The sequence below is a fragment of the Nesoenas mayeri genome (assembly GCF_963082525.1).
Source record: "Nesoenas mayeri genome assembly, chromosome: 9".
Classification (NCBI taxonomy): Eukaryota; Metazoa; Chordata; class Aves; order Columbiformes; family Columbidae; genus Nesoenas; species Nesoenas mayeri.
Genome location: NC_137557.1, coordinates 24,808,727 through 24,835,858, shown reverse-complemented (window position 1 = coordinate 24,835,858; position 27,132 = coordinate 24,808,727). Strand labels below are relative to the sequence as shown.

General features: G+C 41.4%; 1 protein-coding gene across 5 annotated transcripts in view; it reads left to right on the top strand.

Moving 5' to 3' along the window:
* DOCK10 (dedicator of cytokinesis 10) overlaps positions 1–27,132 on the top strand; it is a gene marked incomplete at its 5' end in the record, with an annotated part of 152,509 nt that overhangs the window by 11,897 nt on the left and 113,480 nt on the right. For 4 of the 5 annotated variants that reach the window (XM_080349583.1, XM_080349582.1, XM_080349580.1 and 1 more), the window contains one exon: positions 13,786–13,950. The exons of the other annotated variant lie outside the window; for it this stretch is intronic. In XM_080349583.1, the coding sequence (XP_080205709.1) occupies positions 13,786–13,950 (165 nt within the window). Of the gene's footprint in view, positions 1–13,785; positions 13,951–27,132 lie in introns of those variants that run through there. 5 annotated transcript variants of the gene reach the window in all.

The following is a 27,132-nucleotide window of genomic DNA, read 5'->3' as shown; positions in this document are numbered from 1 at the left end:
CTTCTAATCGGAGCTTGAAAAGTTGAAATAATGAAGCCGTATGCTGCAGCAATGAGGTGTCACTTCTTAATGTGGTGGTTCATTCATGGCTGCAACTGATGTACCTGGGTCTGACATCGTCCCAGCAGCACCTCTTGAGTTCACCTTGCACAGTTTGCATTGCATCTGCTCAGCCTTGGTTGTGTTACTGGTGCGAAGTGAAGGTGGATGTGCTTTAAGAGTGGCAATAAGAGTAAGATTGTTCTCAAGGAACAGCAGCAAAGTGGATCTTGCCATTTTGCCCCCAAAAAACAGATGCGATTTTACGAAAGAACATGTATCAACCGACTGCTGACAGTTAAAAGGATGAAACCTTTAGAAATGAGAAGTCCTTTCATGTGTGGTTATTAATAGTTTAAAATACAAGAATTACAGGAATTAAAACTAAAGAAATAAAAAGAAATCCCTCTCACGTGTTTCCTTCCCCTTTTCATATATATATATATTTATTTTTTTTCCCCCTCTCTCCCTCTCCTCCTTCCCTCTTCATTTGCTTGGAGGCTTGAATCAGTGCAACTAGATGTATTTTCATGTAATGCCACAGAACTTAGGTAGGTGATACTAAATGCAAATATTTAGGACAAGAAGATAATCTTTTTCCTTGTCTTTCCATTGTGGCTGTTGAGGGTGAGCCTTTGGATCCCTCATGTCTGGAGCTGCCTGGAAGTCTGCCTGTTTGGGCTGCTTCTGCTGTTCTTTGCGGGGCTGTATGAAGGCATGTGCGTTATGTTTTGGAGTAGGTGTGTTTGTGTGTTTGGGGTTTTTTTGTTGTTGTTTGTCTTTCAGTCCAGTGAAATGGTAGGTTTTGATTTAACAACTTTGTGTACTGACACAACTGTGCCTCGGGGGGCAACCACATTGAGACAGGTGCCTTCAGTACCAAAAGCCTAGCACGTTAGCACACCATTCTCCTCTGATTCTTGTTTATCAAGATTTTTTTCCTTTCTTGAAGAAAAATGCATGAAAGTAACAGGCAGCCTAAGATTTCATTCAGTTAATTGTTGTTAACATACATAGGGCAAAAAGAATAAGGCAGAATGACAGGTGTTTCCCGTAACCAGTATACCACACAGATCCTGCTGTCATCAGCTAACAAGCACAATTTAAAATTACTTTTCTCTGTCTTAAAGGTACAAAAATAAATGAAAATTGAACCATGACGAAGGAATAATACTTTCTCATTACTATTATCATGGGCTCCACTTGTTTTTTTTCATGTCTGTCTGTAAGATAACTGTGGTAAAAACTAGCGAAGAGCAAGTGCTAACGTTAGGACTGCTTTTAGATAGTTTGGCAGGAAACACCATTTCCTGTTCTGTTTGATGTTCTGTTGACTTTCTCATAGATATTAACCCATCTGGGGCTTCAACATTTGTTGCTACAGTGTGATAGACAATGTCAATAACAGCCAAATTTAAATATCTTTGTCGCTTTAAATAAATTGAGCAGATTCTGGTTAAAAAAAATAGAGAGTTCCCTGTTAATTCATTTGATCACAGTATAATGTCTTCAGATCTGCACAGTTGAGTTGGAAAGTGGGATTAGATGTACCTTCAAAGCATGGACCCATACTGGTGTGGTTTGCTCTTCTGGGTCAGGTTAGAGCTTCCAGAAGTTGTGTCACAGGCAGATGTTGGGTTCCTCAGCACTCCTAAGTCAAATAATAATTGTGGAGTCATTTGATGACATGCTTCCCAGATCAGCAGATAAATCTACATGTGGAGCAGGATGATGGATCCATCTTCTCCATTCCTTCCTTCAGATTAATTGTGCCTTTGTCTCCTGAAACCCCAAGCAAATGCTATCTGCAGTCCAAGGGTAGCAGCAATTCCAAGATAGAGGTGAACCTCCCTTGACCTTTCACTGCAGCTGTTTCTCTTGGCTGACAGCCGTGTGAATACTGGCTCAGCAGGATGTCTTCACTTACTTAGGGCAGTACCTCCTGCTAGGGTGCAGCCGTCTTTTATGGGTGGCATTCAGGCTTGTGTTTTTTTCAAATCAGTTGCTGATACATGAGATTTGAAAGCGAGAGGGTGTGCTGCTTCACAGAGTGGTGAGGTCGGCTGATAAGCTTGTGCTGGGTGGCGTACATGTTCTCAAGGTGTCTCACTTGAAATGCTGTGGCTTCCGTTTCCCCGTGCTTATATATGCCACTGACAATCTGCCCCAGTGCTCTCCTTTGTAAACTGTCGACTTGATCTTTTGTGAATCATAGAATCATTTTGGTTGGAAGAGACCTTCAAGATAATTGAGTCCAACCATAACCTAAATCTAGAACTAAACCATGTCCCTAAGAACCTCATCTGTAAATCTTTTAAACACCTTCAGGAATGGTGGGTCAACCACTTCCCTGCGCAGCCTGTTCCAGTGCTTCACAACCCTTTCTGTGAATAAATCTTTTGTGAAGAGTAGTCATATTGAATTTAGCATTACTACATCAAGAATGAGACACTGATACTGAGAGTGGGTAATGTAACCAAGTCCGCCCTTATGCCTTACAGCGTGTGTTTAGTTGTGTGTATGTCTCTGTTTAGATGTAATTGTTCCTAATTTGCTGAGTTGCTTGACAAAAGCATAAATGACACCAAGGTGAGAGCTCTTCTGTTGGCTGCAACTCTGTGTTAACATGAAATTATGGTAACTTTACACATAAAGTGATAAATGATTGCTAACTTCTGACTTGAATCTGACTAGAGCAATAATTATATGTTGGGGTAAAGTTCACCAGAAATGGAGAGTTGCTATCTCTGTAGCTTAATTTCTACCAGAATTTTAAGAGAAAGTTGAGAATATTTTTTCTTAGTGTGAAAAAGGGATGTTTAAAGGGAATCTGCATGTATCTGTTGTATTCACTTGGGTATCGCATACTCTAATGAAAGCTTTGGCAGCGTAGGCAACCAGAGTGTTTACTTCCTTAGAAAACAACAGTAAAACAATTTTTAGGGTTGATGTTCCAGTGTGTAGTCTGTAACATTTAAATTATTTACTTACGCATTTGCACTTTTTCAGCTGGAGTTACTTAAGATCATAAGCCTGTTGAATACTCAGCTGCCAGCAGAAGAATGAGAGGGTGGTCCAGGAAGTTGGTCATCTATTTAAAAATCTAATTGCATGTTCAGCACAATTAGAGAACTGATTGCTTCCCTGAAATAAATCAATACATCTGTAAGTGTAAATACCACTTCTTGAAAAGCGTTATCTAGCTGTATTGTTCTTTATATCAAAAATCCTGGAAGACTAAATAGAAGCAAGTATTTGGGTACTACCTAAAATTACTAGGATCCCTTGGACGTTCATTTGAGATGTGTCATAATAAAAGAGAGAAAAATGTTCCCTTCATTATATACTAGATTAATTTTTTTTTTTTAGTAATGCATTGAAATGGCCCTACAGGAAGAGGGTATTTTTTATAAATATCAGTTAATACAAAAAAAGTCAAGCAGATACGATTAGGACTTTAATAATAAAACCAAATGACTTGCAATCATATATTTCAGACAGTGAGAACAAAAACTCTTTGCACATATGTGTATTTAGTTCATAGTTTCTACTCATATTTTATCTCCTTTGGAGTCCAGTATTCATCTTTCAAAACACACATGTTAATAATCAAAATATTATTCTTCTAAAGATTTTTGCCTGAAATGCCAACCAGAAGAGACATATGTTTTTAGAGACTGTGTTACAACTTAACAAATACAGACCAAACAACTTAGAGTTGGACTGGTCTTGCTAATTTTGTATTTAGTTAAATGAAGAGCCTTGTGGAAGTGAATGTTAATTGGTACCAGCAATGCAGGTTGGTTAGGCTTGGGTTTTGTATGATTTTATTCTCTTCTGCAGTTCAAGTAAAAGAAAGGGAGTGAAACCCTGGCAAGAGACATGAAATGAAAATCACATGTTGCACAGAAAAGCTGTCCAGAGGACAGAACACCACAGTGTCGCTCATTAGATGCTAAAATAGCTGTTACTCAACTTGGTACAGTGAGCACATTACTGTGCTGTGAAAAAAGCAAAGCAAGATCATTTCTAAAAAGTGCAGGATGCTTGTAGTTGTTGTTTTGGTTTGCCTTTTGGAGTGCTTTTTCCTTTCCATGGTGATAAGGGCAAAACTGCGGTTTTCAGGCACTTTCTAAGGTGGGGCATGAGAAGCAGCAGCAGAGCTGGGGATGAGTTGCTCCAGGTGTGTCTTTTCTGCAAGGGGTATGACATCCCACTGAGGATTGTTGGGCTGAGAGACCTTGTGGGTTTTTGCATGCTGTTACATGGGTGGTCTCGCTGCTCCATTATGCAACTGGACTTTCTGGCTGGTGTAAAAGGGGGAAGATATGAGCCTCACTGAGGTTCTAGATCTGCTAAGAAAGGAAAGGTTTTGGGGCTAATCAACCCCTTGTTGTAATCAAGAGGATACCTTCTCGTGATAGCAGCTAGCAATACATACCTACGGATCCTGTTTCTTTGAAATGTCTTGTCTTGTGAAGACTGATGTGTATGCCAGTAGGATTCTGTGTAGAAATTCATGATTTGCCAAGTGTGCTTTAGCTCCAGAAATGTCATGGTTAGGACATACATGACATGATCAAACAGGGAAAGGCCTCTTGGTTTGCTCCCCCTCAACCTGTCAGATTTGGGCTTTTTTGTTTTTTCTTTTGTTGAGCAATATTTAAAAGCAAACAAAAACCCCAAGATCATTCCTTAATATTTATAGCCTGAAACACTTCCAGAATCCTGATTCTTACCTTCTTTATTTTGGGAAAAACTGCTGTTGGATTCTTGGCACTAAGAAAAGAAGGATCTGAAGCCACGTTATTATACTACTAGTGGAAGTAATCCATATTCTTCTTGTGGGATCTTTCCTGTCAGATAAAAGGATACATCTGCAGCTGCTTTGCTTGGCGGAGCCGGGTGATGGGCCATCAGCACCTGAGACAACACAGTTTTTGCTGGCCTCTGCATGTACAAATTTTACTTTGCATTTCCTTTCTTACTTTATCCACATGTTGTGCCGCATTTTCCATTTTGCAGCTGTAGAAGCTTATGCTCTGAAATTGAATTGTTCCTTTTGGTTCCTTGCTTCAGGCTGAACTCTTTGCATATAGAGCTTGTCTCAAAGTGAAATTGCCTTGAAATAATAAGCAGGGATTTTACAGCTGACTTAAAGTTGAAAGAAGCTTGATTGGGAGCCTCTTTTGCTCGTTTCTATGTTAGGTTAGAAACAGAGCTTTCTGCAAAGTGAAATTGTATGGCCTAAATGGCCAGTTTATATCCTCTTGCTCTTGTCTTTGTGTTAGCCTTTGGCTTTAGTAGCTCTTCTGCTCCCGTTGTGTTTAGGGTTCTTCCAGGGAGACACAAATCCAGGCTCTGGTTTGCTAGGCTGAATGAGCTGTGCTCTTTCAGAGTCTCAAGATAACTTAGTTTGGAAGGAACTCTTAGAGGTTGTCAAGTCCAGCTCCTTGCTCAAAGCAAGTGTAACTAAATAAGGTTGTTTAGGCCCTTGTTTGGTCAAGTGTTTAGACTCTCCAAGGATGGAGATCACACAGGTCTCTGTAGTTCCCTGCTCCAGTGTCTGACCACCCTTCATGGTGGAAAACTTTACTGCATTTAATTGGAATCCCCTGCCAGTGCATCTCCAAGAAGAGTCTGTCTTCTCTATACCCTATTGCTAGGAAGGGTATAGACTGGCAAGATTTCCCATCAACCTTCATTTCGTAAGGTTGGACAAATTTATTTTTCTCAGCAGTTCCTCATGTATTGTGAGGAACTCTGACTTGGTGACCTTCCACAGGACTCAGTCTAGTGTGTCAGTGGACTTGTACTGGCAATCTGAGGACTGGGTCATGTTAGCAGGTCTTTTCTGCAACTGGTTCGTTCTTCAAGATGGCCAGACCTGTTCATATATTCTCAGTGGTGTCTCACCAGGGTATTCATGTCATTATTATTAATTACAATAGTATAATACTTTCTTTCCTAGAGATACCTTGCATTATGTCCAAGACTACACTGAAGTCTGCTCATGCCGATGTCATATCAGTAGTTGATAATAATTTTGGTGCTGGCCACTGCTTCCAGCTCTTTCCCTTTTATTTTCAGCTGCTGAACTCCCACCTTGCAGTGGAAATTCTTATCTTCAAGGCATTTGATGTTTTGAATTAAAAATTTATTAAATTAACCTGGAATGCTTTAGGCAGCTAAACTCCTGGCTCCTCTGGGACAGTCCATCGTTCTTGTGAGGGAGTCTGGAAAGGGATTTCTTGGCTTGAAAACCAAAACCTTACTGTGAAAAGCATGTGCAGAGCCAGGTGGGAATTGAGGCTGATCTCTATCACGTGTATAGTCTGATTCAGAGGCAGAAGGTTTGGATACTACTCTGATCCTGTCAGTCTGGCTCTGAGAGAGAGAAAGCAGGGGGAGGGAGGAAGGATACCAAAACTGGGAGACAGGAGATGAACCAGCTCAGCCTCTCTGGCCTGACTTCATACACAGGAAAAAGTGTTTTTTCTTTTTCATTTTAAATGCAGACGAAAAATGGTTTGGCTCCCAGGTGATTATTCTGAATGCTGATATACTAAAGAATGGGAGACTGTGCTGGAAAGCTGTGATCTAGGTACAGACACCATCCAAGTTAACTGTCTCTGCACAAGACGCAGGGATGTGCTGGGGAAGAAGTAATTGCAATCCCTGGTAGAGACGGCAGGTCTGTGGAGTTGGTGAAGTTCTGTATGTGCAGACATCAGGGTCCCACTGAAGGATACAGAGCAAAGACTCATGTCCTCTGTCTTGGCTATTCTTTGACATGTGCCATGAGTCCTGCTTTTCTAGCTTATCTGGTAAGGCCTGTGCCTGTACCCATCTTGTGTAAGCAGTTAGGGTTTGTGGATGAAGTCTGACCCATTCATTTAGTATCTAATTTCACTCTTTCTTGATGCTAAACAATGTGAGAAACATTTAAAAAAAAAATAAAAAATAAAAAAAAAGTTATTTTGAAGAACGTACAAACATTTACTTTATGTTGTTATTTTTGGTATGAAGTTAAATATTTCTTTTTCCTGTTACATGCTTAAGGAAACCACGACAATGCTCTTAGCTGATCTTCAGAATATTTAGTGCTATTATACACATAGAAGCCACTGAAGTGCATTGAAATAAGAAGGTTTTCGTCACTGCCTATAGACTACAGTTCTCCCATTTTATTTAATCTAGGATCCCACTGATCTCATGGAGGCTTTAACTGTAGAAAACTACCTGTCAAAGTGAGAAATTACTTGAAAGTCAGCAGGATGCTTCACCTGAGTTGAAAATAAGAATGTGGCAACTGTTTGCATGCAAGTCATAAATTTATTTCATATTTTGTGTAAAGATAATATTCTGAGAAACCCCTGTAGGGGTTGAAGCTCCAGAGATGCGTGTTCTAGCCCAGCTTCTGTCATTAGCCTGTTGAAAATCCTTAATTCAGTCTTTTTTTGTCACTTTGTTTCCTAAACTGCTGTGGGATTTTGGACACATATAGCATGAGAGTAATTAAGAGTACTCCACACAAGTTCTGTGTAATACCAGTCACAGGGAGCCCATTTCTGTGATTATCAGGCTTTTCTCCCACCCCATCTGTACATGATGGTTTCCATTTTCAGCAGGCAAAGTCAAGAAACAGCAGAGCTGTAAGAATATGTTTTGCAGCACAAGTTCCTGTGATCTTGCCAGTTATCCAGCCGCCCCATGGCTGCTGTTGCGGGGCCCTTACTGGGCTCCCCGTGCCCAGTCCGTGTCCTCCGTGAGCAGCCTGCACTCCAGGTAGCGCTCTGCCACGTGGGTTGCACAGGGTGCTGAGAACAGACACAAGCTCTCGTAGCCTGCTCCATTTTTCAGTGCGACGTGTAGCGCTGTGCTGTACCGGCAGCCTTCAGATGGTCAATTCTTAGTATATAAAGGTAAGTCTGTGCCTAACTTGTCATCCAGTGTGAACCATGCAATATTTCGAGAAGTTAGATGGAAAACTGCGATTCTAATCCTGCAGCCCTTCCTTTGGGCTGTCTCCCTAGCTATGGTGGAGAATGCCTGACTCGGTTTTAAAGGTTGTGGATAGTGCAGTTACTTGTTGTTGTTACCGTAAAGAGAATATTTTATAAACATGGTCATTTAATTTATAAACATTTAACCTACTGAGCTCGATCTGGTGGTGCATTTGTCTTTCATGTACTACTCCCTAGAGGGTGCCATACACTTACTTTCTCAGTCCTTCTCTTTGCTCTGCAACCAGGTGACATTGCAAGGGTTTTGTGGCAGTGCTGGGAAGGTGGCTCCTCAATGTTGCTCTAGTGTAAGCATTGCTTGCTGCTCTAAGGTACGATGAAGGGAAATGAGGTAATCAAATAGGAAACGCTTCTTTCCCAGGCCACTATGGAGCACCTGTTGCAACTAAAGATGTGTAAAGCCTGTGAACTTCTGACTCTCTCAGTCACCTTTGGCAAGGACCCTTGGGCCCTCTCTGGTGTTTGAGACCTCAGTGTTTCTGATATTTAACTGCTTTGAAGCAACACTTTGAAATATGATGCATGAATGTTTTTAAATTACTGCAAGAGGGTATGTTATGAGTGGAAGACACAGATGCTGTTTATGGCTTTTATTACAGCAACTGTGAGTGCTTAAGCTTTCTTTGAAATAAGAGTGTGATCACCATATATGTTTTTGGTTTTGTTTTTGTTTTTTTTTTCCTCAAAATGTATGATGGCAGTGGTTCAGCCTAGCACCGAACAGCCTCCTCTGTTGCCAAGCTAGCTGCCCTGAAGACTACCTCTTGGAGTACTTCACCCATCTGATCGAGGTCTTGATGCTGGTTCCTCAGAGGCTGGTTAGGATTCCACTGTTTGTTTTGAAGCTGCAGAGCATGTACAGAGACTTTCAGACTTGGCTACACTTTTTTCCCCCTCTGTTTTCCTTGCAAATGTCTTCAAGCCTTTATGAAAACAAATACTGGAGACAAAGACCTTTGATGTATCTGAGGAAAAATCCCTTTGCTAAGAAGATAATGTCTATCAGCTCATTTTGTTTTGGATGGGTGATGTGGGTGATAGATCATATGGTGCTGAGAGATGACACAGTAACTCACCAAAATGTGAGTGATCCTCATATGCATCAAGATAGAGACTGTAATTCTTTTGTTGCATCTTGCTTCAGATACTTCCCTGCTACTTGTATAGGCTAGACCTCAACAGAAGTTTTATAATAACTGTGGGTCTGTATGTGGAACTGTGAGTTGCTTATGCGTTGTTGAGAGCTGCTCATCATTTGTACCGTGATGATGTATGTGGAATAGTAACTCGTGTAGGTTAGCCTTGATAAACTGAAAGACTCACTCTACTCTTTCCAAGAGAACTATTTGAGCTTTTAAACAGTTGGGGCTCGCAGTGGGGTCTGACTCCAGAAGTGCTCAGCCAAATGCTGTGTCTGTGTGTACCAGTATATCACCTGGACTGGGACCATCCCCAGCAATCTCTGATTGAGCTATGTGAGGTAAATAGCTCACCTGATATATTTTTGCATTATCTCTGAAGGATTTTCAGTGAATGGACATTGTTTTGCCAGTTTATTAACCACTTAGAGTTTAGGTAAATGGTCCCATGAGTTGGCTTCAGAGTACTAATAAGTTGCTGTCTGTGACAGTATCTTTGTATAAACCTGCTTTATACCAGTCCGTACCTTGCTCGACTGGGTACTTGGGCATCCTTTGGTAAGTCAGAATGGTGGCATGAGCGTTATCATCTGTAACAATGCTGTTATTGTTATTTGTACTGTTAAGCTCTCTTTAGTTCCTGTTAATGGCTTGGGGCTTTTGTAGACCAGACTGAGCAGACTGTCAGTAATTTCCAGGGGCATTCCTATTTTTGTGGATGACTCCTGTAGTCACCTGTTGTTGCTGTTTTAGAATTGTCACACTTCAAGAGCTTCTGCTTAACTTCTAGGTATGGGTCATGCACACATATGCTAGAGAGGGGGGCTTGTTTTCTGGAGAATTTAAAAGAAAAAAAACCTAAAAATATATGCCATCTTGACAGCTTGAGCAGGTGTGGGCAATGGGTTCTTCTAACCTGCAGCCATCCTTCTTGCCTGAGGAGAATGCAGCCTCCTCTGGGGCTGGAAGGAAGGATCAGTGTTTCATTTGGAAAGTCATCCTCTCATTAAAGGATCTCCTTCAAGGGCTGCCTTTCTGTCTTCATGTTTAAAGCCTTCAGCGAAGACCAGTGTAGCAATAGGTTATATACTATTTATTCAGATGACATGAATTCAAATGACAAAAGAGAAAGGAAAATTAATAAAGAAAGCTGTGGGAATGAAACAAACTTTTAATGTCGTATGCTGAAGAGGTATGAAATAGGAATGTTACAAAATGTATGGTAGCATCTTTAGAAAGCCTCGGGGCCTGCCGAAACAGCAATGCAGGAATATTGTGGAAGAGAAATAACCTAGTGCTTGGAATACAATGGATTTACTCTCTGCTGCAGAGCTCTTGCCAGGGACAGTTTACCTTTTCAGAACCTGGCTGCCTATTTGCAGAGCTAGCATCCCTTTCATGTGGAAGCTGAGGCTGGATGACGGATAGCTGTTAGCTTGAGGATCCAGTGCCTTTGAACTCTGCTTTCTTATCCTGTACTTTATAAGACATGGCAAGTGTGACCTGACCCACTTCTGCTCTTGCACAGCTTTGCTGCTGCACAGACCCAGCCCTTGGAGCTGCCAGCGACCAGGTCACTGAAGTCATCTGGGTTAAAACAACTGTCATGCCTCTCCAGTTCTTTTGTATTGAGGTACTTGTAGTGGTCTGCTTCCCAGCCTGTTCCTGTAAACCATCATGCAGGTGTTACACACCTGATTAGCATAGCTAAATGGTGGTTAAGAGTGGAGTGAGAGTGGGCAGCGGATGGCTTCCAGTGTGGATATTCCTTAGCTCAGCGTTGTTGCCAAAGTCTTTGTAATGGGGAATTAAGGACTTGCTTGCACAAAGAAGTATTTTGCATCCCAGGGGATTTCACTGAATTCACTTTCTGGAGTAAAGTGCTAATTAACACAAAATAATGCTTGATGCTGTACTGTAAGAGTAACTAACAATGTTGATAGTTGGCGTATAAGCGTAATGTATGCTGATGAGATCACTCCATTTGAAAAACAACGCTGTTGGTACTGGGTGTGTGTGTCCAGGCATTTTTAATGGCTTGGGAGGTTTCCTTTCCAATGATAGCTCATGCTTCTGTGAGATTTCCTTAAAACAGAAGGGTTTTTTAGCTCTTCAGTGGTTTCTTTTCCCCTGTGCATTAGCTGTTTGTTTTTTCAGTTCTTGAATTTTGATCAAGGCTTGGAGGCTACTTTTAGCTGGCTTTGGCTTGTTATTTGACTTGGTTTTGGACTGAGTGTCATTTTTCTCTCCTAAGAGATAAACTGCCAAGATTGTGTCATTTCTCTTTGTATCTAATAATAGCTTAATCCACAAATAATTGTAATGAAGTCACTTGGGCTGCTGGGAGAGAATCATTTGATCCAAAGACCACTGAAATGAATGGGATTCTTCACAGAGTGAAGCAGAGCTTTGGTTCAAGCCCAAGGGTGCTATTCCATGTATGCGTGTGTGTGTGTGACAGTGTTGGGCTGTGCTATGGAAACCAAATTTCATAAAAATCCCTGCCAGCTCTCCCAGCTGAACACTGGTGAGTAAAAGAAGATGCTGTACAGACAGGAGATGCGTTAGCAGCCCCCAAGGTAGCAGAGCAGTTGCCATAACAGCCAGCAACAGACGTTATCCAGGCCCATATTGCTGCTGCTGGAATTGAAGCAGGAATGTAAGTGTCCCAGCTGCCAAGTGCATCTTCTGTGTGGCCAAGGTATCAGTAGCAGTTCTGCAGCAGGCAGGGGACTGAAAATGTAAACAATGGCAGCAAGAGGCAGCAGGATTGCTGGTTTGGTGCAGAAATCACCCAGCTGTGCCACCATGCTCTTGTAGTTGCATTAGACAAGTCAAACATGTGGGCAGGATGCGAGGCCCCTCTGTGGGGTCTGCTGCTGGGTGGGCAGCATGTCATGCCTGGTGGGATCTGGGGGGAAGAGCTGTGGCTGAGCTGGTGCAGCCCCTGCCAAGGCTGCTGGCTGCTTTCTGCATGCACTTGAAGCAGCTCACTCTAAAGAAACAAAGGCAAGAAATGATGACAATGAGTTTGTTGCTTTTAAAGGACAAAATTAAAGGGTTTAGCTTTTCTGGCAAAGGCTTTAATTAAAATTATGATGTCTTGCCAGATCACTGAGCAATTAAACCCTAATCAAGCCCAGAAGAAAGTATTTCCATGAAATGTTTTCAGTGCAATTCCTGATTTAGATTGTGAGGAGGAGTATTATATACAAAGATCTCATTAACAGACATCATAAGGTTGCTTGTGCCCTCATGAGAATTGATGACAAAACTCTCATGGCCTTTATTAGAAATCGAAGCCTTTTGATGCAAGGTAAATATGGTTTTGGGTGCACACATAACAAAGTTATACATATTAGCTTAAAAGCGGCTTATCTGGAAACCCTATTGGAAATTCTTAGTATTCCTAATGTATAAGAGAAGTCTATTTTCTGTTGATATTTTTAGTGCTAAGTTCCTCTCAAGTGCTATTGTGTTACGCTCTCTGCCACCAGTGCTCGCTGTGTTTCCAGGTCAGCCATGTGATTGCTGAGCATCCCTGCCTGCCTTCTGAATGACTTCTCAGGCAGGAGCCAGAAAGGCAAGTTGTTACTGCTGGTTGCCGGCAGCTGCTTCCCCCTGCTTGAGACCCAAATGATAAAACACTGAAACGCGTTCCTCTTACCCTTCTTGAAAGGTCATCGGTATTTGGTTTGGTGTGAGACCCTGTCAGCAGAGACCCTTCTCAACACAGGCCTCCTGTGCAGATGTAAAAATGTATTACTCTGCAGAAGGCACGCATGTGTGGGAACACACAACAACTACACTATTGAAAGGCGTTCCAGGGCTGCACACTGCTGTTTCTCATTGAGCCGCGGCAATTTTAGCATGAGCTGGATGAAGCGGTCCAGATTTCTGCATTTCTCTTTTTTACCACTTGTTACATTTACAACTTAAATGAGCTTGCTGTGCTTCAGAAAATTGCAAGAGGTGAAAAGATTAAAGCCCAAATCCCTCAGTGGGCTTAAATACGCCTATTCTGCTTTTCTTTTTTTTTTTTTCTTGTGGCAAAACACCCTAGGGCAAAGTATTTTAAAAACAGCAGTGCTGATAATGAGAGCTAATAGCTTTCCAGATGTTTGCTATTTTGCTACATATGACTTTTTTTAAAAGGTATTTAAAGTGATCCTGCCAGTTGTTGTGGATGCCTCTGTGTGTGTGTGTGTGTGTTTAGTGAACAGCTGGCTCTTTTGAACTAGGAATTTTAATACCTTCAGTTCCATGACACTGGAATCGGAGGAGGCGGCTGATTGTACAAGAGAGAGAGCACATTTTCTCATGAGAATTCAGAAGCAGAGAGGGAGGGCGAGAGAAAAAAGCATCGTAATAGTGCGCGTGTTTCGGTTTCAGTGGATCAAATCTTTCCTCTATCTGCATCCAAGCTATTTGGTTGTGATCAGATGATCAGAGCTCAAGGAAGCGATTGGAGAGCGGGCTGGCTGCAGCTGCACTGTAGGCTGTTTTCAGGGACAAGGAGCCACTGTTTTTCAAACATAGCATAAACATAGAAGTTATTTTGTAGGCTTCAGGATGCAGACATGGGTTGTGCTGCCAGCATTGTTCTGCTCCAAGCCTTTCGTTCTGTGGTACAGAGGAACTGTCCACATATCTGCAGGCGACGACGACGAGAGGAGTTGTCACATGAAATTCTGCCGCTGGATAGCGATGATGAAATGAGCAGACCCAGGACTCTCATCATAATGGTACGGTATACTTTAATCGGCAAAGAGAAGTGACAGAATTATTATTACAGCTGTTAGATCTTACGTGATTGTTTTTTTTGTTTAACTATGTATTTGTAGAGAAAGAGCATTGACAGGCTATTTGTCACTGTAGATTAGTTTGCTCATAGATTTGCTGTCTCTGTCAAAGAGAGCTGAAATGTTACTTTATAGGTGAAGCTGTGAGCTACACATAAGCTCTTTATAAAGTAAATGCTCTGTTATTTAATTGCTGGTGAGTTTTGTTGTTATTTGTGAGATAGGCAGCACTGGAGCCAGTAGTGTGGTTATGTTTTATTTCAGACTTGGAATTCCAAACAGCAGACAGCTTAGGAAATGTTTACTAAGTCTGTTCATCATAAAAACAAAAACAAATGCAAAAGCCAAACAAAATAAACCCACTTTACTTTCACTCAGGATGCAGTTGGAATTTATATCAAGTTATATGCAAATAAACTCCAATATATCTTTGTCGCAAACTGTTTGCAGCAGTAAAATGTTTGCTGGATCACTGCTTTCCGGTTTAGTGAGTTGCCTCCATTATTTAATGAAGGGGGGCTTGAAAGGCTCTTCGTCTTTGAAAGTCATTTTCTTTCTGAATTAAATTGGATTGTTTTTATTTTGTGGTGGGGATATAATAAGCATTCCAGGATGTTTAGGTTTATCAGGGCACTTGCGTATGTCATTTGAGTGGTAGAGAGTTACATGTATAAAAAGTATGTCATGATGAAGTCCAAAGTGCATCCCCCGACACCCCACTGTATCACACAGGGCAGTAACTTAGTTGTAAGGGGCTGATGGTAACATCAGAGAATTGTATAGCTGTCACGAGATCCAGCAGTGGTTTGGACAGAGCATTGCTGCCCATAGAGAAGGTGTGTGGTGCAGTCATGGCAACTATAGTAGGTAGGACTTGATCCAAGCAGTGCTTTATGTATCAGCTGAGGCTATTATCCAGTGCATGGGAGAGGCTAATGGTCATAAGGAGAAAGGGGGTGGATTTCACTATCATCAAGCTGATGCTTAAGCTGCTTTTGCTTTAAAATCCAGTATCTATAAAGCAAACCCTTTTTTTTTTTTCCTCCACTTAATGGTTAAATAAATGACCTCAAGAGCATTTAAACAAATAACTGTCTCCTTCCTGGTAGTAATTTCAAGATTTCAAGCATAATGAAGTGAGAAAGATCTGGAAGAAACTGCAGAATGTCTGAGCATGGATCACCTGCACAACTTGCTTCAGTCCTTGTAAGAAAGGGAGAGTCTTGAGTGTCATGGCAGCAAGTTCTGTACCAGCCTTCCATACCCAGACACAGTTATCAGCAGCACGAGTTGCGGTTCTTTGTGCAGTATATCCTGAGAGAGTGGGGCTCCGAGAGCTACAGTGAAGGTCCCTGGGCTCCCAGAGGTGTGAGGCTTTGCTGTGATGCGGACAGAACTGTGTCAGCTGTCCATCACCCTGCAGAGCTGGGCAGACCCAGAGGAGACACACTAGTCAGATGCTCTGTTACCTGCTGCTGAATGCAGGCTTTCTGGGGTCCCTTCTCTGTCTCAAACACATCCACCCACCACACAAATGTTTTCTGCAGCAACAGTTAATGCACTGGTGTTTGTCCTGTCAAAAGACTGCCGTTCCCCAGGAGATCATGGGGTCATTTTCTCCCCTTGGTTCCGTTGAGAAGAGGAGGATGAGCGGTTCAGCCCTGTCAGGAGGCTGATGTAGGTGCAGGCAGGTGCTTTGGAGGAAAGGTACCACTCTGGGAAACTATCTTCTTTCACACACCTTTCTCTTCAGGTTGTATATTATTACTGTGCTTCTTTCTTTAGAAGCAGTTAACTACATAAACTGTCTAAAATAATTTGCCATTGAACTTTGCAGCTAGGCTTAGTAATGGTGTGGAGACCTGACACTGAGAAGAAAGCACTGCTTTAGAGGACCTCTGTGGCAGAAATGGATGGTCCTGTTTCCCTAGAATTCATGTTACTTGAAAGAGCAGCATGATAAAGAGGGCTGGAGGCTACTGAACCTTAATAAAGTGTGTTATGGTCCTAACAGATTATGTTTTTTTTCCCCTGTGTCTGTTGTAGATCATTGGAGTTTATGTCTAGATAATACAGTGGAGACAACTATGTAGACAAGCAGAAGAGTGTTTAGTTCACAGTGTCATTATGCACATGATGCAGATACCAGGAGCTAAACTGATCCAAGGAGATTACTGAATTTTCATGTCTGATGGCAGTGACTGATTGAGATGCCCAAAGAAGAGGGGTGAAGAAATCCCCAAATGCAGAGTATCTGAAATACACTGACATGCCTGGGTGCAATCACCAGAGGCTGTTAGCTCTTGTCAGCTAAGATCTGGCATTCTATCTTCCCATGCATTCAGATGAAGTGGTCCTTCTACTTGTAGCCTGTGTGCCATTGACTATATGCTTCCTACTGAGAGTGTTAGTGTTTGCTATTGATTTCAGGAGATAAACTGCGCCTCATTTTCAAATGGCTTTTTTAGTGCCCAGGCTCTGCTGCGTGTTCTTGCAAGTTTGCCGTTCCCGTGTGAAGCAAATCTCATTGTTGCCTTTATATAGAAAGTAATCCTGAGGCAGAGAGAACAGCAGTCTACCTAAAATACTTCCAGTAAGTATACAGCTCTGTAGATATGCCCCATTTTCCTTTCTTAATCCCTGAAGGGGAATATCCTTGTAGGATATTCTTCTAGGAATGGTGCCTTTGCCAGTGGCACTCCTGGCGGTAGATACAGTGGGTGCACTTCATGAGAAAGGAAAGGGAGAGGCCCAAGTACAGCCTCAGCTATTGCTTAACACCTACCTCTTAACCACTGAATTAAACCTTTAGACTTTACAGCAGATATTTCTAGCATTCAGGCCTTGCAGAAAGTGATGTCTTTATTCACAGAAATTATTTTTTCCTCTTCAGTTTAATTAGAAATCTGGTTTTATCCTTGGGCAAGGCAGATTGGTAGTCAGTTTTGGATCTTGGCTGGGTCCACAGAGCAGGGAGAGATGTTAGGAACACAAAACTGGAAATTCTTTGTCAATTACTGTTGTGTGTCATCTTCTCTTGGACACGATCCTGGGAGTTGCCAGAGACACACAAAATAAGTATCTAAACAACCTTTAACTAGATGTACAATTCAAATAATGTGTTCAGTGACTCTACATTTAATAGATCATCTTGTTTTCTGTACCTTAAGAGTGTGTCTGTAAAAGCTGGTTTTCAAAATAAGTCAATGAGATGGTGAGGTTTGAGATATTAAAAACCTATGTAGAGTTAATGCAAATGACTGTACATGTTGTTTCTGCAAGGAAAAGGAGATGAGGAAGATGCCTAAGGGAAGAAAATTTAGTACAAGAGGTATGTGGAACCGTTTGGTGTGTGGAGTGGGGGCACTAACGTTTAGGATGATGCTTTGCATTTGGAACTTGTAACTTGAAAAGAAAGTTGAGCTTTATCTAGTAGGTCATTCTTTGTTTTTTCATGTGATTTATTATGAACACTGGCAGCTGAGATTTCCGTGGAAGATAAAAGCAAAGCATGATATGTGAGGATATAATCTTCCTTTCCGCCTTCCTCCTCCCGACCTTCCCTGGCTCTTGGTAACCAACTACACAAAAGCATAGTAAAATATTTTGCATTTTGAGTAAAATACCGTAACTTGAACTGACGTGCTAGCTTGAACACAGCAACAGAGCAAGGTGACAGTGCTATTCTCTTCATTCAGTTTTTCATCTTGGAAAAGAGACAGGTTGCAGAGATTTTTCTCTACTCTTTCCAGTTACAGAAGTAAAAGAACCTCCCTTGTAGCACAGATACTGGGTGGCTGCTCTGCTGCGATGTGCTGATGGGGCTGGGGCACTGCCCGAGCTGCCTCTCAGGTCACTTAGTTTGTGAACAGAATTTTAGTCTTCTAAAAGTAGAAACAATAAAAACATGGTTTTCAGATTTTTTTTTTCCCTCATCTAATACTAAAGTTTAACCCAGAATTGCATTCCTCAAGTTTCGTTGCATCATCTGTGTTAATTTTAATTTTCTAGTTAAAATAATTCAGTGCATTCATTTCCTCATTTGTATGCATTTACCTTCTGAAAATTTGTGCCACATGCAAACAAAGCGCTGTCAATAAATGGCAACTCTAAGAATTGCAAGGTCTCCAACTCATGACTTACTGTTTCCATAGGTGGGAATGTGTCTGTGTGCACTGGGATGGGGAGGGCTTGCAGCGGCTCTTGGAGGTTGACATGAGGCTCAGCTCTGGAAGAGAAGGGTGTTCTTTTCCTCCAGTGTCTTAGAGGAGGGATCGTCTTTGAAAAGCAAGACTATCCAGGGCTGTAAAGTTCAAAAGAAATATTCAAAATATTCAGCTTGTAGCTCAAGTCAGAAGCTTCAATGCGTGATACGTTTTTAACCAACAATAAACAGATGTAGCTTTGTTTGACCTTAATCAACTTCCACTTTGGTGCTTAGCCTCAGCAGAAACAGAAACAGGCCTATGTTTGAATATATGAATAATGTTAGAGTGTAAAGAGGGAAAGTAGTAAGTGATGCACAAAATGCAGTTCTACTTCAGAGCCATTTTTGCGACTGTTCTTTTTACCTTTAGGACTTCTTTGCCCTCTGTGCCAAATGCCCAGGAGAGCTGCAGGTAAAGGCTGGGGATCACCAGCCCCTTCCTTTCCCTGCTGGTTGCTCCCAGGGATCCGTGGGGCCCAGCACCCCCAGCAACAGAGCAGCATAAGAGGGACCATGTCCTTCTATCCCCTTCAGAGCAGGGTTTGCTCTTCTGTGCTGAAAGACGTTTGGTTTGGGTTTTTACCAGTTTATGCAGCAGCTATGGCTCTGGATTCAGTTTCTTAAATACCAAGGAGAATGAGCCCAAGATGTGGATCTGTTTTCATACTTCAGTGTTGCAGTAATATGTAAAGTATGTATATGGTTGAAAAAGATATGGCATTAAAAAAAAAAAAAGCCTTTTTCCACTGAGCAAATCTTCTCCGTCTGACTTTAGTACTCTGAGCAACAACATTTTCTATTGCTTTCACTTCTTATTAGTGTTGTGGCAACGTGTGTAGTATGACAATACATTGAATGAAATTATTATGAATCTATATGAATCTATTAACCAAATGCCTATGACAGCTTATGAAGAGTGTGGACTCAAAACAATAAAGTAATGAAGGATTTAAAAAATAAAAGAGGATTCAAAAAAAAGTGAAGCAAGATATTTATTTGTAAGCAATATGTACCTGAAGGAGTAGAGTATAAATTAAAGAGGCACAGAAAAGTCTCTCTAAGTAGCAGTCCCTGGGAGTGCTTGGTGAAGGCTTTGTGGTTTTATGCTTATGACAAAAAACACAAGTTAAGATGTATCTTCAAAATGCTTCTTGGGAGATAAGAAAATTGACCTACAAAAAGGCTAAGTACCCTGATTAAAGCCAAGAAGGCAAAGAGAGAAACAAATACAAGAAAGAAAGAATGAAAGGAGAAAAAAAGGCAAAAAAAGCAAACCACTTCAGGTTTTTCGAGCTTTGGCCATCTACAGCCACACTGCTTTGCATAATAAGGACATTTATAAACAAATCTATGCACACACATGCTTGATTTGTCACAGTTTTGTCTGTGATGCTCTGTCTGCAGTTCTGCTTGGCTCTAGCTCTGATGGGCTGTAGCAAGTGCCAGGTTTCCGTGTTTCACTTGGTTGTTTTGCTCTTTAGATTTTCCTACAGAGGAAGGCTAGAGAGTTGAGAAAAAAATCCCAATGATCTGGCTGGTGTGGGATTTTGGAATTGAGTGAGCTGTGGTTGTAGGAACCTAAAGCTATTTATATGCTATGGTGCCCTCATATGCCAAATCAGCCATGGGTGCAGATCTTGAATCTGTTTGTCTGCTTTCCTGTGTTTATCACAATATTAAATGCTGGAATAAATTAAAAAGAAAAATATAAACCCTGGGTAATAATAAAGAGATGAACATAAATCTAAATGCCAAGTGCTAGGCACAAGATGAACTATCTAGAATAACTAAAAAAATATCTTTGGAGTTCTGGAGGCTTCAAGAAAAAGCTTTGCAATGTATTTCACGCAAAGTTTATTAGAGGTATTTTGTTTCATGCTGTTAGTGGACAATGTATAATTGGGCAGAAATATATAAGCATGTTATATATAAATATATACATATATTTATGTGTGTATATACGTGTATTGGTGACCAGCAGTCTCTAGGTCTGTTTTCAGAGATGTTCTCTGCTTTTTATGTGCATCTTGTAGTATTATGAACATCAAGTAGTTCCAGACTCATAACTCAGTTCAAATCATTTGGTGTTTTGCCTCCCACGGTGAGGCTGTGCAATGGGATATGTGACTGATCCTGGCACTGCACTGACCAGACTGCGTGGGCAGGTTAGGCTGACAGTTCATATCCACAGAAAGGGGCAGGGAGCAGCGATCTGCCTGCTGCTGTGTCTTGACTGGGCAGGAAGGATATGCCACACTGCCCAAGTTCCAATACAAGAGCACATCTCCATTAGTGGTGTTGCTGTCCATAGTGCACAGGAGAAGGGGTTGGGGCAGTGCAGGCAGTTTGAGTGAGCCTGAAGGCTGCAGGAATCCACCTGCGATGCTTCACACTCACACCGAGCATGTCTGGGGTGTTTGCATTAACAACAGGTGTGCCTGCAGCTGGAGCCCTGACCTGTGCTGTGCACAGCAGCTGGAGCAGAGAGCCTGGGGTTGGGAGGGGAGCAGCAGCCTGGGGGCAGCAGCGCTTGTCATCTTAACGTCTATGCACTAGCCTTGGCACAGGCTTTGGTAGAATGGTTCTCTTCTGCTGCGTATGGTGAGCTGCAATGGAGTCCAAAACCGTACAAAGGAATAGTAAATTAAACTAGTGCTTTCAGGAGACGATACTAGTGCCAGTCCTCAGACCTTGCCTCTCACTGACATTAACTCACTCCTGGCTGCAGCACTGAGAGCCAGGCTGGGGTTTATTTTTCATGCTGTAGTAGGTATAGAATCCTCTGAGTAGAGCTGATGAGGATTTAAGTGCATGGAGCTGAATCCAGAGTCTATTTCAGGCCCTTGGCTACAAACAGAGGGATATTGATTTAGCTGGGAAACAACTATGCCCTGTAAGAGGTATGCTGAGTGAGGAAGGGAGCCATAAAGAAACTGAGGCCCCTGGAGGACACTGGCCAGCCAAAGTACTGCCAAAGTAAAAGCTGCTGGGAGAGGCAAAGCTGGGAGGGAGAGCTGTCGAGGGAAAGGCACTGCGTAACAGAAGAGTTCAGTGGTGAGAAAGAGAGAACCCAAGTGGAAAATGCCATTTAGTCTCATTTTAAATTAATTGGGCACACTGCTGTAAGATTTGATTTTTGAGGGCAAGCCACCACTGCTCTACGTTGACACATAGAGATATTCTGATACTGCTTTTTCATCCCTCTTTGTTCTTATCGAAAGCTTTGGTTTTGCTTCACAGTAACCATACCTCTCTCTACTATTGTTAATTCCTCCTCCCTTGCCCTTCATCCACCCTTTCCTTCCTAAAGTGGAAAACCATCTTGTGCTTTGACTTCAGAATAAATGTACTCCAGACCTCTCCTGAGTGGACTGGAAATCTGAATGGAGTGTGGCAGAATTGCTCCTGATATTTCTCACTTCCATGAAGCTGCTTCTTTACAACTGTAATCTTAATACACTTGGTCTAAACCCAGTTTAGATAAACCAGAATTACAGTTCAGCACATTTCAGACAAAAGCCTTATGCAAAGTTGAATTGGTCATGAGAGACGACGAGTTGTACCTCTGGGCCTTTATCTCCATGCTTCGTACTCATCCATCTATCAGAATAATTTGGTTTTAATGCATGTGGAAAGCCTTTGTTGCTCCATGGCCTCTCCAGCAGTCTCTGGCTGGCAATGGAGGGCACAGTGCAACAGGAGTCAAGTCACGTAATAGCAGCTGCTAAACCATTCCACCATTAGCTGCCACAGAAAGATAAATCGAGGAATAGATGCTGTCAGTACATCTATAGTGTAAACTGAAGTGTGATTAATGTGTGCGGTAAAACCTTGTGTGGCTGGCATTGGTGATCGTCTCTTTTTCTGTGCATCCCAGGGGGTTTGCCACCTGTAAAAACTCTCAAGGGGTATTCTGACTTCTAGATTACATTTCCTGAATCATACAAGGTTTTGACAACAGCCATCACCACTTTGTGACAATTAGATGACTACTGCTGCTGTGTGGGTGAATACAGCCTAGTTCCAGGTTGCGATACCTCCTGTAGCTTAAGAGGGACTGGACAAATGCAGGCAAATGGTTTTGATGTTCCATTAACCAAAAGGCAAAATGCAGGATTTCATTTCCAAGGCTAAGGAGCATTTTGGCATTTTTGAGCCTGTCAGCTAGTACTAACTGGCAGCTTTGCTTTTGTGAGTGAAACAAGAAATGAATTATCTGCCAAAGTACTCAAGTAGCTGGGCTCTGGTTCACTGCAGTACTCCTGTTTCAGGAATACAGCAACAAGCATGGTGTCTTCAGAGCATTTGGAGCTAAGGAAGATGGAGAACGACAGAGTGTCTAGGAAATACAGGAACAGTTCCTGGTCTTGTAGCTTTTGAATCACTTCCTTAAATAATTAAGGCTTCCAGCTTAAATTAATGATTGGAGTGAGGAGTAGCACGGTGGGGAAAGGGTGAGGATTCAGCACCAAGAAGCATGTCACATGAATACTGCAGGATATTTTGGGTGACAAGAGTCTGACATCATCCTGGGGTGTTGTTCCTAGTCTAGTCCAGCTGAAGCTGGATCATGTGGTCCATGATCTTCTACGCTGAGGTGTGGTAGCTGTGTGTATGTGCAGACATTTCCAGTCAGAACAAAACTGATTCCTTTGTTGTTCCGGGGCTCAATTATTTCACTTCTGCTAGGACTCTTATTTTAAACTTGGGGAACTCTGTAAATAAATACATATTCTTAAAAAAAAAAAAAAAAAAAAGTTTTTAATTTAGTGCCTCTTCAGAACAAAATGTTATGTTCTGTCTAAACAGAAAGAATTTGTGTGCAATATCTTCTACAATTGCAGTCTGTTAATAATTATTGCCAATTTGTGGTTAGCTTAACACATAATAGTTTCTCTGTGTGTGGTTTTCAATGAAAAATAGCCATTGTAATGTTTGTCAGACTTCTTTCTGCCTCAGGGATCACTCTGAATACAGTGTATGGAACCAATTGAATAGAACACTTCATGCCTTTGGTGTTTGTTTTTCCTCACTTCTCATCTGTCAACTGCTGTGCTCATTTTCTTTTCATTAGTTTTGATACTTGCTTGAAGATGAGATGGCCAGATTCAGTTCTTAGTTATATGTGTGCAAATCTAGCAGAACAAAGTTTTGACTCAATGCAGTGAAACAGATCAAAATGTGTAATTCTGTGCTGCTTGCGTGTTTAGCTCAAAAAAACCCCAAAACATTCTGAAGTTAGGGTGGAAAACGTGTGTGGCCTTGATAGATCAATCAGTAGTTAATTATGTAACTAGGACTTTGGGAATTGAACATTGTGTCATCAATCATAAATAACTTTCTTTGGTGTTTCAATACGGGTTCGGTGTTACCTTGGTGTTTTTCACAGGTTGTGACTTATGTACTAAAATTGGCTCTTTTACTGGGTAAGCCTTAACAGTAAAGAGATTATTTACTGAAATGTAGATTCCTGGAACCAGATGCTCCACTGTCTTTTTTGAGATGTTTCTTCCATTAGTAAATTCTGTACAAGCATGCATTGCAGCTGTCTCTATAGGAGATCTGATATTAGTGGGATTACAGAGGAGGACAAGTTCTTGGGAGAAATGGAGCTTGGAATTTGGCCTGGTTTTTGTCACTGTTAGATACTTGTGGCTTTAAGGTAAAGAACAAAAGATGTTCACGTAGCGGATCTGTGCTCTGTTCTTTTCATTGCCTTAGCTCTTTCCCTGTCTTTAACCCATTCTCGCAAGTGCTTGGGGAGCCTTTTCTCATCTCTAGAGCTCCCAGAACAAACAGCCAGGCATGGAGTGTCCACCTGTCAGGTGGTGCTTGTGCCTCCCTTTGCTTATTCAGGCCATGACTCTGTTTTGGCTTTTGCAGTGCTTGCGTTCCTCTGGCTATTGACCACCATTAGCTCTTTGGCTTTAAGCAAGGGCACAGCCCTTGAGGAGGTGCAGTGATGTAACCAGTTATCTAAAAGCTTGTTTGTTGCCAGGAATGTCCAGCTTCTTTGGCTTCATGGCCTTGCAGTTGGGTCTCCTTTTATCTTGTAACTGGCCTGTTACGAAAGAAGCCAAGTCCCTCGTTGGATATCTGCTCCCAGGGGTTAGACATGTGCTCCATAGCACAACCTCCAGATGAATGTGAGCACCAGATGTGTGGAGGATACAGGGACAGTAATCCTAACCTTGAATTTGGTACACCCAGTAGGAAACATTTACTGTTTCTATGCAGACTTTTAATGAACACGTTTTCTAGTATTTAAGAGATATATTTTTTGTGCTTCATAATTCATCTGATTCTTTGTGATGACTATTTGCCCCTTCTAGCATCTGATTTTGTTTCTGCTGATGAGGTAGCAAAGACAACCACTAGGGAAGGGCTTATGATCAGTGTGTTTGTGCATCGTCACCTGCTTTTGTTCAGAAACCCTCTGACCAAGCAGCTCAGACAGATAACGTGCTCATTCCTCAAACACTTGTGTAAATAAAAAATATTTTAGCAGAATGTATGGAAATACAGAAAAAGAACTTATGAATGCAGTTTGAACTTGAAGAGCTATTTGGAAATAATAGAAATGTTTACTAACATATGCTTAATTCTGATTTTTAGATAAAAGATAAAAGTGAATCCGAGCCTGGAATTGTACCAATATATTTTTACCTTACTTCTCCAAATCTAATTGAAACTGTAAATATCAGTTAATAAAATGTAGCTCTAAATTGTTTTCACTATGTAAAAAAGCAAGTTCTTGAAGAATGCACTAGAAAGGACCTGCCCAAATTAAATGTTTGAGAGACGAGCTGACATAAAATTTGTACCAGCTCCCACTGAGAAGTTTCTTTACACAGTATTTTGGAGCTGCCAGAAGCTTTTGCACATACTAAGTGCTTGCCAATTTCCCTTTTTAAAATGAAATCAAAGGCAGTTTTAAGTTACATGAGCCTGCAAAAAGAATCTGAATTGGTGGCTAAACATTGGTTTTTGTAAAATGCATGCAAAAGACAACTGTATTTCTTGGAAATATTTTCACAAAAGGATTTGCTCTTTGAGTCAGACCATGTCTGCAGTGTTTTCAGGCAGAACAAGGAGGTGAGTGAGGAGGAACTGCAGCGAACTGCTTTATTTCCCATCCACATCCTTTTCTGGCACTTGTTTATGCCTGGCTGTAGTGTGTATTTGTGAGAAATCAGAAGTTAACCTCTTAGCTTCTGCTTTCCTGACCAATTCTTTTGTATCCAGCTCAAGTGGTGCTTAGTAGAAGTAAGAGTCAGGATGTTCTAGCTACAGTAAGAGGGAATTTTCTGGACTTTCCAGAATTTCCAAATTAAAAAAACTAAACAAACAGAATTTCCAAATTAAAAAAAACCCCTCTTGGCACAGAGTAAGTTTGTCGATGACCAGTTTAGGTTTGATGATAATGCAGGAGGAATTACTGTGATTCAGCTCTCTGTCTTGCAGAGGCTGGGACCTGGAAACTTAGACCAGCTTTACTGTGTTAAGAATGACATAGTTTTGGTCTTGCTTTCCTGCTTACTGAGAAATCATAAATAAATATTGCATTTTTATTTGTCCTTGGATAGCAGTTCCATAGCAGCTTCTTGGGAGGGCTTTAATACCTCGTACAATTCAAAACAGAGTTACTGGAACTGGAAAATGGGAGAGAAGGGTGAGGAGGATCAGCAAAGTTAGTTTTGGACTGGCCTGAAAAATAACACTGAGGAGGTACAGTGGGTGTCAAAAATTGACTAGTGTCAGAGACAGGTAAACTTTGCTTGCAGTGCCTTCTCTCCACAAGAGAATTAGGGAATCACCAAATGAAACAAATAGGGGCAAATTTGGAGGAAAAAAAATCCCAGAATGAATATTAAACATTTTGTGGCACAGAAATCAGGTTTTAGCATCTATAGTGTCTGTGTAGATTGGAAGAATAACTAGAAAAATTCATGAGAGAATTCTTTTGAGAATTAGTAAATACGCAGATGCTGGGAACCTGCATGAGTAGGAATTGGAAGAGTATTCAGGAGAAATACTATTTTCTCTACTTTTACCTAAGATCTGTAGATTTTCACAGGTGAAGAAGTCTCAGTTAAATGAACTTCCATCCTACCCAGTATGACCATGCTTACATAAAGAGGAATTTAGTGTGATATCCAGCTGAACATCCAGTACTTTGCTGCTGAAATAGTATTGTACTTGGCATTGTCTTGCCTCTTACACGTGCGGGTATGTCAGCTTGATCGACTCTAATCCCAGGAATTATTTTGCATTGTTGCAGGTTAAAGTCCCTGTGCACGGGCCCATATTGCGAGTGATCTGGCGCGTGGTGCCAGGTCTGCACATCAGGACCCGCAGCGGTCGGCTGGGTTGTCCTTGCTGGGTGGTTGGGGTAACTGAGGGAGGAGAACTTGCTGGATTACATTTTTGTTTTGCCAAGGTTGGTGTTATATTTAGTTTTAATAACTTTACACAGGCTTTTACAAACTGTAGGGCTCACTCTAGGATCCTAACCACTGTCACTTTGGTGTTTGTCTAGAGGTTTTTTGCCTTATTTTGATAATCTGAAGGCTGCATGTTTGTTATAAGTCTCAATTAGGATTAGCAGTTTTTAATTAAGAAATTAAAAATAAAACCTGGAAAAGTGAAACAGTTGTCCTGGTATACAGGAAAGTATGTCAGAGTAAGAAATAACATATCAGGTGTTGGCACTATCTATTAGACTACATTGTTTTCCTGTGTTCTGAGAGGTCAGTAAGAGAAGGGGAATGTTAAAAGCACGCATGTTGTCTTTTTCTGTTTTCCACATACCAAACCTAACGAATGTAAATCTGACTTCCAGAGTTTTATCTTTCAGTCTTTTTTTTTGCTAAAATAAGAAAATAATCTTGCATACCAGCTTTTGAAATTTGTGTGCC